Source organism: Oncorhynchus tshawytscha, linkage group LG02, assembly GCF_018296145.1.
Source record: "Oncorhynchus tshawytscha isolate Ot180627B linkage group LG02, Otsh_v2.0, whole genome shotgun sequence".
Lineage (NCBI taxonomy): Eukaryota > Metazoa > Chordata > Actinopteri > Salmoniformes > Salmonidae > Oncorhynchus > Oncorhynchus tshawytscha.
The window spans coordinates 27,994,127-28,006,144 of NC_056430.1; the positions used below are offsets into that span (position 1 = coordinate 27,994,127).

At 40.6% G+C, this 12,018-nt stretch overlaps 1 protein-coding gene across 5 annotated transcripts in view; it reads right to left on the reverse strand.

Moving 5' to 3' along the window:
- Window positions 1–12,018, reverse strand: part of LOC112218458 (rho guanine nucleotide exchange factor 10-like protein) — a 105,286-nt gene that overhangs the window by 72,021 nt on the left and 21,247 nt on the right. For all 5 annotated transcript variants that reach the window (XM_042296025.1, XM_042296019.1, XM_042296023.1 and 2 more), the window contains 8 exons: window positions 11,585–11,693; window positions 10,566–10,669; window positions 10,095–10,172; window positions 8,854–9,033; window positions 7,742–7,858; window positions 6,180–6,272; window positions 5,135–5,305; window positions 3,155–3,300 (listed from right to left, as the gene is read on the reverse strand). In XM_042296025.1, the coding sequence (XP_042151959.1) occupies window positions 3,155–3,300; window positions 5,135–5,305; window positions 6,180–6,272; window positions 7,742–7,858; window positions 8,854–9,033; window positions 10,095–10,172; window positions 10,566–10,669; window positions 11,585–11,693 (998 nt within the window). The remainder of the gene's footprint in view (window positions 1–3,154; window positions 3,301–5,134; window positions 5,306–6,179; window positions 6,273–7,741; window positions 7,859–8,853; window positions 9,034–10,094; window positions 10,173–10,565; window positions 10,670–11,584; window positions 11,694–12,018) is intronic.

Below are 12,018 nucleotides of genomic sequence, written 5' to 3' on the forward strand. Positions count from 1 at the left end.
GTCTCAGACAGGAGCTTTGCAAATAGAGGAAAATCTTTCCTGTTTACCTTCAGCTCTGAGAAGATGTGATCAATGGTGCTGTCATAGAGGATAAATTGGAGAGGGACCAAGAAATATGTTATGTCAGTAATCTAAGACTCCTGTTGCTCTAGTTAAGCTGCCTGCCATTTGTTAAAAGCTGATAAAACTCTGGTAACTCCAGATAGTGCTAGAGAACGCTATATTACTCTTTGCTATGCAGTTTGCCTAAATATATCCCTGCAAAGCCTTGTAGGCTGAGCCTCGTGGTGCTAATGCTGTGGCGCCGGGAAGGTGTTTGTGTATTTTCACTGAAGAGCTGTTTAGCAGAATTTATTCTACTCTACAGAGACACCAGACTTGTTCCATGTCATTTCAGCAAGCCATGACACCCACTATCTGAGATTGTTCTGAAAATCATTTCTGTAGTTAGAAACCGATAATATTAGCTATCCTGCAACATTATTTTGTGGAAATATAATTTAATCTCTGAGAAATGTAGCTAATTTGTTGCACTGAAATTGGCCATTTTAAATTATTAGGCTTAATATAATATTTAATAAATATAGAAACATAACATCCGATTTGGACCACATTTTTTCTAACAATGCGTAAGACGAAGAATTCCAAAGAAATGGCCAGAAGCCACCCGATGACCCCCCACGCCAATCCCAACCCAACAACAACTACACAAGATCAGTTAACTATGTTTGACAAGAAGTATGGAGCTACAGCTCGGAGTATTGTTTCTTCATCTTATGGTGCCTTCAGAAAGTATCCATTCCCTTCGACTTATTCCACGTTTTGTTGTTTTACAGAGCATGAATTCAAAATGGATTAAATAGATTTTTTTCTCACCCATCTACACACATTACCACATAATGAAATACAGAAATATCTCATTTACAGATTGTAAGTATTCCTGAGTATTCCTATTTCCTCACATCCCTGAGTCAATACATGTTCGCATCACCTTTGGCAGCGATTACATACTCTGAGTCTTTCTGGGTAAGTCTCTCAGAGATTTGCACACCTGGATTGTACAATATTTACACATTATTCTTTTAAAAATTATTCAAGCTCTATCAAGTTGGTTGTTGATCATTGCTAGACAGACATTTTTAGGTCAGAACTGCTACTAGGCCACTCAGGAACATTCAATGTCTTCATAAGCAACTCCAGTGTATATTTGGCGTTGTTGAGGTTATTGTCCTGCTGAAATGTGAATTTGTCTCACAGTGCCTGTTAGAAAACAGACTGAACCATGTTTTCCTCTAGGATTTTGTCTGTGCTTAGCTCTATACCATTTATTTTTATCCTAAAAAAAACTCCTTAGTCCTTGCCGATGACAAGCATACCCATAACATGATGCTGCCACCACCATGCTTGAAAATGTGAAGTGTGGTACTCATTGATGTGTTGTGGTTGCCCCAAACACAACACTTGGTATTCAGGACATAAAGTTAATTTCTTTGCCACATTTTGTGCAGTTTTACTTTAGTGTCTTACTGCAAACAGGATGGATGTTTTGGAATATTTTTTATTCTGTACAGGCTTTCTTCTTTTTACTCTGTCATTTATGTTAGTATTGTGGTGTAACTACAATGTTGTGGATCCATCCTCAGTTTTCTCCTATCACAGCCATTAAACTCCATAACTGTTTTGAAGTCACCATTGGCCTCATGGTGAAATCCCTGAGAGGTTTCCTTTCTCTCTGGCGACTGAGTTAGGAAGGACGCCTGTATCTTTGTAGTGACTGGGTGTATTGATACACCACCCAAAGTGTAGTTAATAACTTTACCTTGCTCAAAGGGATATTCAATGTCTGCTTTTTTTTTTACCCATCTACCAATAGGCGCCCTTCTTTGTGAGGCATTGGAAAACCTCCCTGGTCTTTGTGGTTGAATCTGTGTTTGAAATTCACTGCTCGACTGAGGAACCTTACAGATAATTGTATGTGTGGGGTACAGAGATTAGGTTGTCATTCAAAAATCATGTTAAACACTATTATTGCACACAGAGTGAGTCCATGCAGCTTATTATGTGACTTGTTAAGCACATTTGTGCTCCTGAACTTATTTAGGCCATAACAAAAGGGTTGAATACTTATTGACTCAAGATACTTCAGCTTTTCATTTACAATTCATTTGTACACATTTTGAATAATATAATTCAATTTTGACATTATGGGGTATTGTGTATACGTCAGTGACACAAACACATTTTTTTTAAATCCATTTTAAATTCAGGCTGTAACACAACAAAATATGGGACAAAGTCAAAGGGTGTTCATATTTTCTTTAGTATGTAATGCATTCTCTGTGAATTTAGTCATGTTTTCACCCCCCTGATGAAAGTCCTAATATAGGTACCATTTACTTGCATTGGAAACCAATATGTAATTTTGTAATTTGGGTGAACTATTCCTTTAACATTGAGGTGGGGTGGATTCTTTTTTATATATAATCTAATAGCAGGAACAGCACCATCTAGTGGTCTGAACCTGGTCATATCAGAATGTAGGATGGGATATAAACCTAATAACTTCAATGACTAACTTCTCTGAACAGGGGGGGGGCATCCCTAAATTCACTGAGAACGCATTACATAGGATGAAAAAACAATACTCTGAACTGCAGCTCCATACTACTTGTCAAACAATAGAGAACTGATACTGTATACTCGTTGTTGGCGTGGGGTTTCTTCTTTCTTTTTCATTTCACCTTTATTTAACCAGGTAGGTCAGTTGAGAACAAGTTCTCATTTACAATGAGGTTGTCTGTGAGAGACAATGGGGGGTCTGTGAGAGACAATGGGGGGTCTGTGAGAGGCTTTTGAGCATTTCTTTGGAATCCTCATGTCTAACTCATTGTTCTATTTTTGGGGGTCGAAATCGGATGTTATGTATTATATTTATTTAATATTATATGAATACTATCATTTAAAAATCACCAATTTCGGTGCAATCAATTAGCTTAATTATTCAGAGATCAAATTACATTTCAACTAAATAATGTTGCAGGAATGCTTATCTTATCTGTTTCTAACTACAGAAAGGATTTCAGAACAATCTGACATGGTGGGTGTTGAAATCGTCTTTCTTGTTCTTTTTGAGGTGGAACCACCCACCACTTACTTGATGTTGATGTTGGCACAGATGAGTATGTCGTTGAAGAGGAAGACTTTGCGCTCCTTAGACTTCAGGATCTGGCCACGCTCCCCGTACACCGTCTCAATCAACGTCTCACAAAGCACCAGTGACCCCTGGTCTGAGTTCAGTTGCTAAAGGGACAGAGCAATCAGGACAATGTCTCAAGACACATCACAAAGTGCCAATTCCCCAGGGTTTCAGTTCAATTGCTAAGGAGCACAGCAGGCAGGCTAAAGTCTGGTTAAGTGAGTGTCTCATTGGGAATCAGTAGCAGATCAAGGTAGGGTTGTGCAGTCAGGGCAAACAGAACACATTCACACACACACACACACACACAGATTCACACGCTCACACACACACACACGCTCACACACACACACACGCTCACACACACACACACACACACACACACACACACACACACACACACACATTCACACGCTCACACACATTCACACGCTCACACACACACACATTCACAGAAATGTTGTTGTATACTACAGTATGTGAAAACACATAAGGCATACTTTCCTAAAGTGCATGACAAAGGGTAATATAATAGGAAGTAGTTGTATTACTTGGTCCAGTAACTTCTTATTTTCAGCTGAATCAAGTCAGTTTTATGAATTCTAAAACAATCTTCTGAAAAAATTGTAATTACAACATCAGTAAAGCCGAAAGACTGAACGAATGCTAAAATACAAATATGCAACTCCGATACAGTGTCCCACTTTAATGTTTATGTTTGTTCCATAGACTCACAATTTTATGAATAATGAATTTGTGTTTTGTCCATATTACAATACACAGTGCTCTACATCCTGTCACATCTCACAAAATGGATTGTTATATCTGTGGGGAATCAGTAACAGTGCTTGGCTTATGTTCAGATGGCTTGGGAAATGAGTCATTAGTCAAACAGTAGCCTGTCTTCTATGATCACAGAACTACAGCACCCTCAACAGGCAGACAGATGTAAGTTATGGAAGCTCCCCTCAGAAGTGTCAACCATGTGTATGCATGAGTGACTGTTTTGTGTCAGAGATAGAGTAAAATGGAAACCTCAACCTGTTCCCACTCACAGAGTTATCTCCCCTATTCCACTGACTTAGATACTTAGAGACAAATAATTAATATTTCTCTGGACGGTTATGGAAGAGAGCTGCTTCCTATTGCAATTCTGCAGTCTCACTGCAATAAATGGAATTATGTGTGGAGCAGACGAGATTGGCCGAATCAGCTCATCTCAGGCCTCTGGAAAATTCACCATCATGGACCAGTAGAAAGAAAAGAGAGAAGAAGGAAGAGAGAGAGAGAGAGAGAGAGAGAGAGAGAGAGAGAGAGAGAGAGAGAGAGATGAAGAATGAGAGAGATGAAGAATGAGAAAGGGAGCAAGAGAAAGAGATGGAGAGGGAAGAAAAGAACAGCAACAGGAAAGGAGGGGGGGTGGAAACGAGAGGGAAAGGAGAAGGCGAGAGACTGGGGAGAGATAACTCTCTCACGGTTTCCAATTAAATGTCTCATTTACCCCCTAATTCCTCTTATTCAGAAATGCATTTGTTCAGATTTGCAGTGTCTAGACTGTAATTCCAGTGTGGTAATGGAGAAGAAACGCCCCTGCCGTGGTGTTTGGATGCTGTTCAGGGGCGATAATGGGCATCATTTCTGGGCAATGATTTTTCTAAATAAAAATGCTTTCCTAGACTGTCTGGGATGGTAATGTAAGTGATGGCTATATAGCCTAATGCATAGATGTTTAGCACATGCTTATACCACAGTGGGGGTAGAGGAAGGGCTCTGGGGTTTAGCCACATAGTGAGCAGGTTGATTACTGTGTGTGTCGTTGTGTGTGTCTGTCTGTCTGTGTGTGCAAGTGTGTGTGCATGCATGTGCATGCTATGCCGTGCATGTGCTTTCTGTGTTTGTGCAAGTGTGTGTCCATGTGTATCGCAGTGGTTCGGTCACCTTGCAGAGCAAGCGGTCGCTGACACTGCGTGCTAGCTGCTGAGTCTCAGCTATTTGGTCGGCCACACGTTTCTGTTCATTCAGCTTCTCGGCCAGCATCTCCAGTTCAGTCAGAGCCAGCTGCACAGGCAGGCGGTCTACGTGACCCTTAGGTGTGTTCTTCAGCATGTCCTAAGAGACAAACACAGAAACAAACATTAAATAAAGTGAATAGGTGTTGGTTTTGTGTGTGTGTGTGTGTGTGTGTGTGTGTGTGTGTGTGTGTGTGTGTGTGTGTGTGTGTGTGTGTGTGTGTGTGTGTGTGTGTGTGTGTGTGTGTGTGTGTGTGTGTGTGTGTGTGTGCACATGTTTCTGTGTGTAAGGCCCAGAGCAATGTAAAAGCCCATCGTTTAAGTTTTCATATTTATGAAAAAAATCCAAGGATTTATTGAGCTTCATCACAGATCTGTGTGTGTGTGTGTCTGGCTTACCTGAAACTGTGTGTTCTTGTGGACCTGCAGAAATATGTCCTTGTATTCTGTGTGTGAGTCCCAGAAGGGTTTAACTGCTTTAAATTTAGTTCCCTGTGTAATGTATGATTTAACACAGACACTCCCTCTCCGGAGTTTTGAGTTTTAGGCAAGAGGAAAACGCCTAATTCATATTCAGAACTTATCTTTGAATTCATGGATAATCGATGCCTACTGAGGGATGAAATGAGGTACTGCTGTTCCAGTACGCAAGTTCAAATCAAAATCTTTGCACACACAATCTTGAGAGAGGATGAGTAAAGGAAGAAAAAGGAGTTGACTGCATGAAAAGCTAATATGGTTATGCACTTGGCAGCCCTAGCTAAGTAGAGCCATGGCTGGTGTTGGATTTAGAAAATGTTGCTATAGTAGATTTCATCTGCCCAATGTACAGTATCATGCCATGTGCAGAACTCTTGATTAGGTCAATAAAACATTGTCTGGTGTAAATCTCAGATTGTTTATATTTACGTTTTCTAATATGACATTATCTAGTCACTGTTAGCAGTGATGAAGATTCTGGTAAAGGCATATACCTGCAGTAATAGGATGAACTGGGGAAAGCGTTGGATGGGCTTCACCATGAGGCCGTACAGGGTGATCCGATCAATACTGGACGCCTGCTTCTTCTACACGACACAGGACAAGTAGGTTTACATAAACAACATAGCATAGTACAGTCAGAAGATAATCCATACACTAAGAGAAAGACACCTTTAGTGCTTATTCAGAGGAACAAGATATATAGAGTTTAGGAGTGTGGGAGTAGGAGTGGGTTTAGGTTAGGAAGGTGTCTGTGCGGGTCAGTAGAGAATGAGTAAATGGAGATGGTCAGTGTACAGTATATGGGTGTGGGTGTAGGTCATAACACAGGGAGTGAAGTCCTACAGCTGTGTATGAATAGAAAACTGCTGATAATAACAGCCACATTGTGCTACACTGACATCATCCGAACAGGTTCATCATTAAATACAGTTTACTGTGAGAAACTTCAGGTTTGAGAAGGTGCACTGTACAGTATGTAAGAGTTGCTAATTGCTAATGTTGTTTTTATATATACATCGTGTTGTTTTTATATATATATATATACAGTGAGGGAAAAAAGTATTTGATCCCCTGCTGACTTTGTACATTTGCCCACTGACAAAGAAATGATCAGTCTATAATTTTAATGGTAGGTTTATTTGAACAGTGAGAGTCAGAATAACAACAAACAAATCCTGAAAAACGCATGTCAAAAATGTTATAAATTGATTTGCATTTTAATGAGGGAAATATATATACAGTGGGGCAAAAAAGTATTTAGTCAGCTACCAATTGTGCAAGTTCTCCCACTTAAAAAGATGAGAGAGGCCTGTAATTTTCATCATAGGTACACTTCAACTATGACAGACAAAATGAGAAAAAAAATCCAGAAAATCACATTGTAGGATTTTTAATGAATTTATTTGCAAATTATGGTGGAAAATAAGTATTTGGTCACCTACAAACAAGCAAGATTTCTGGCTCTCACAGACCTGTAACTTCTTCTTTAAGAGGCTCCTCTGTCCTCCACTCGTTACCTGTAATAATGGCACCTGTTTGAACTTGTTATCAGTATAAAAGACACCTGTCCACAACCTCAAACAGTCACACTCCAAACTCCACTATGGCCAAGACCAAAGAACTGTCAAATGACACCATTTTGTCTGTCATAGTTGAAGTGTACCTATGATGAAAATTACAGGCCTCTCTCATCTTTTTAAGTGGGAGAACTTGCACAATTGGTGGCTGACTGAATACTTTTTTGCCCCACTATATATCGTTTTTTGTTTTTATATGTGTATATATATATATATATATATATATATATATATATATATATATATATATATATATATATATATATATATATAAAACAAAGGATTTCGAGTTGTTGAAAGAGAAACAATAAAGCAACTACATTTTTAACCAAGTATCAAGACACTAGTAGAATATAGTAGAATATAAGAGCCTAATTAAATAGTAGCTGTTACTGTTGGTTAGAGAGTCTTTAAAGAAAAATAGAATGAATTAGAGAGAAAAAAAAGCACATAGACAAGTCTACTTTGTAACTCACCTTTAAGAATTCCAGGAAAGCTGGTTTGGACATGCATGCCTTTTTTATGAGGGCCATGGCATTGGTGAAGTTATTGACATAGTCGCTGTAAACATCTAGCACCATGGACTTGGAAAACTGTGGAAACCCAGAAAGGTGGGATTATGGGAAACACAAAACCTTTGGATATCAGATCAGGAATCTGGTGGCTTTTTCATGAAACAAATGATTTCAGGGACAAGTCATGTTTGGTTATTTGATCTGTGAAAATGTCTGACAATATTTTTCTTCTGACAGATCTTTGAAGTTCCTAGAAATTCAACAGCTCATCTAGTAATCCTAATACTGGAAATCTACAGATAATTTCAATGTTGCGGAGGGTAGGAAATTGCCATTTAAATGTGGTATTTAACACCCCAATCTGTTAACAACCTTCATAATCCTTTAGAGGGGGTGAGGTGGGGATGTTGAGACGCGGCTGTGACAGCACAGTCCTTCGCTCTCCTTTGATTAAACACTAAGCGGGCTGCTGACAGCAGCAGTAGCTGGAGGAGCAGTAGCTGGAAAATTACCCAGTCTCACATAGAAATTAACCCTTTACTTCACCTGCTCTTCAAGCCAGGCAAAAACAACACACAGATACAAGTGTGAGACCTATAGCATAAATCATTAACATCTGGGTTACAAATCCACACTCAGGTGAAAAAGAGAAATCACCTCTCACTCTCCCACAACAGGCTCATTTGGCTGGTGTCAGGATATTAATGAAACATCACAATAAACAGGGCCAGTAGGAAGGCAGATGGGTCGGAATGGTGTCTTTGATAGGCAAATAATGAGCAAGCCTTATGGATGAGCACATTGCAGAGGGTCACAGCAGCACACTCATAGATTAGTCCAATGGACCAGTGCCAATGCAATAAGCACACATATTCTGAGATTATTTGCTGCAAAAGAGATATTCATCTAAAATGTAATTATCTCCATGTTTGAGGTTAGTGTTGTTTTCTCAATTTTAAGTGCAGCTCATTATAACTGTGTGTGGAAATTGTCTTCTGATGGGAAAACTGACTACTTTTAGTTGGACAAATAAAATATCTCTCTCTCACTCTCACTCTCTCACTCTCACTAACCGAGGCCACAAATAGGTCCCCAATCTTCTCACTGCTGTCCCACTCAGCCACACGTGATGCCAGTGCGATCTGGAACATGGAGTGACACTGAGTGATCTCCCGTAGACGGTGAAATATGGGCCGGATCTTCCGTGGGCTCAGGATGCGTGGGTCCGCCTCTAGCAAGGGCCTCTGGTACTCCTGGGGAAACAGTACACCCAAGTTAACTTGGATTAGGTGTGCTTTACGGTAGAGAACGATATAAAATACACAGGTAGGCCCTGATCATAAAAAAGCCACACATCAATAGCAACATCTCTCAACAGATACAACAGCAGCATCCAACAGGGCTTGGACCCTTACTGGAAGGCACATTGATGCAATCGTCAGTTAGTAACACTCCTATAAGCAACTGCAATTAGTTAAGATGCTGTACAGTATCAAAACTAGTCGACTGTGTAAAACATGTGCACATTACTGCAATGTCTTTTAAAGTGAGTCATTTAAATATGGCAAATGTAATCTGTGAAATCAGAAACTGCCAGATGCAGTAAGCAGAAAATCAGCAATGAAAGTCAATGTTTGGAAACAACAATAGATGATAGACTAGTGCTGCTATTGTTGTTTTACAAGCTTCCCCTGCCCAACCATAAATCCTCCACAGCAAATTAATTATCGACAAGTGGAATATGGACAGGGGGCATAACACAGGCAATTTCTGATTTTATACGACTGAAGTCGCAGTTCTTAATGTAATGGCTTTTTTCTTTTATGTTTCCTCTAGCAGTGAGCTGGCCTTGTTGAATGGAAAGCAAAATCACAAAAAAAGGATTAACATTCGCAATTATCAAACACAATCATCTCATGACAAAACAAAGGTAGTACAGCGTTGTATCTTAACAGAAAACATAACCCTCCCACTGATCACGCCTGTTTCCATTTCAGCTGGTGTGTCTCTTCATCTCTGAGGGGAGATAACGAATGCTTCTCTCTCCACCACAGAAAAATAGAAGAGAGAATCCCATTCTGTGATTCTGTGAACACCTGACAGAGAGAATCTCTCTCTTAGCATCAGCGGGGCACCAAAGATGTGAGAGGAATCTGTTCTATCACGATTATTTATGCGGAGCAAGCCTGGTAATTTCATACTCATCTCCAGTTTCCTTTTCAGACGCATTCTTAAATGCTGAAAAGATGAAAGTATTACATCTGTCAGAGTAAGCATAGGGCGGAGAAGGGATGGTAGGGAGTAAAGCACTCACCTGAAGGATTCTCCTGAGGGACTCAAGATAACTGCGCTCACTCTGAATGATGGAACCCAGGATGTGGCGTCTGACCACCTGAGAGAGGAGGCCAGGCAGGGAAACATACAAGTGAGAGGTCAACGGTCACACAAAGAAAACGGCATGATGGGAGTGTGTGACAGGTTGTTTGATAGTACTAGGCTACTGTAGTCATGCCTGGGCGTGTGATTGTAATCGGGTAAGAGAGTTTGGGTTGGGCAGCCTTCTTTTCATGAGGCCCGGATTTACCCTGAGGTTTCCCTTGGAATGAGTAGCCCTGTACTTAACTGTAGCAGACATATTTCTCCCAATCATACTACCGAGTCAGTGTTGCCAATATAAAAAAAATTGTTTGCATCATTGCCTGCATATCACATGAATTTAGATGTTCACAGAATACTCTGACACACACACACACACATGCAAACATCTGTATACACACATACACACCTGCTGGCTGCTCAGCCCCTCAGGCATGGGGCTCAGCTGTGCAGGAGGCTGTTTCACCTCCGACACAGCCACATCCAGGTACCCTGCATCATCCTCCACATCCTCTGCACAGGGGAACACACACACGCACACTGAGGCACATTTACAGCTTTCACATCTTAACTGGAGCCACAATCCCAGATGCACTCCAACTTTATTATCTCTCAAATATAAAGAGATTTGCACTCTGCATGAAAGACTTAGGAGGGAAAAAGATATTGCAAAGGAACAGCATGAATACAAAGGCATTCAACAAAATCCAAACTTCCCTGCAACCATATAGACATAGATACTAAAACTGATTTTCGCCAGCCAACACCACTCCAATTAATGACTTTGGAACGATAATCGTGTGTCAGTATCGGAAATATATAATGCTGCCCAGATTCCCCCTGATCAACAGCTACAAATAGAACCACTGACCTCTTTACCTCTTTTTGATTGTTTGAAAAATGATTTGATTTGTGGCTCTGTTATCTGTGCTTTCTGGAGCTGCTCGACACTCCATTAACGGATGGTAATCTGGTTCCATTGTGTACCGAGGCTTCCTGGGGTACAACCTCTGTCATGTGAGATTTTCTGCCCGTTCCTCTCCCACACATCAAACCCTTCCGTTCGCCACAGAGTCTGTCTTTAATCGGCGCGAGCCGCTCAACTTATCCCAGCTGTGTCATTTGAAATATCTTACATCGTTTAGATCATTTTCCACAAGTCTTTTCTCTTTTAAAGCTGGGATTGGAAAGGAAATGGGAGGCTTTCTTCTCTATCTGCCTCGAACATTACTTTTGGCTCGGCTAGCGTCACACAAGTTCTCCACAGCAGCTTAATTCAAAGCGGCAGATGAAATGTATGTGAACTCCTGTCTTCCACAGAAACTCTCATTTCACAACAAATTTACACATATCTCCATAAAAGGGATACTTTCATCTGAGACAGTCATTTGGCAAAAAGTCATTTTGAAGAACTTTTTCCCAGATTACCTGAGTGGTCCTTCTTGTGCAGGAAGGAGACTCTCCGCATGAAGGCTATTTTGGTCTTGTCCAATCCATCCTTGGTCCCACTTCTAGCGGCCTTCATTAGCTGATGAACCTGGTTCAAAAGGACAAAGAGGCCAAAACAGTTAGTCCACAAGGAGAGAGAGGACAGAGCCAGGGAACACTGCAGAGTAATCCACAAGGAGAGATAGAGAGAGATGGGACACTGGATGCATCAAGCCATGAATACTGCCATATGCGCCTCTCAGTTGGTCTGTAACTGTCTGATCTAGTCACTAATCAGGAAGTCTATGAGGAGATCATAGATTCTGCTAACCACAAACCCCACCCTGAGCATCACTGAGGCCTGGCAGTGATGCACACAGACCCAGAATATACCCATGGTGGTGGTATTTTTAAATGATGCCACTTCAGGAAAC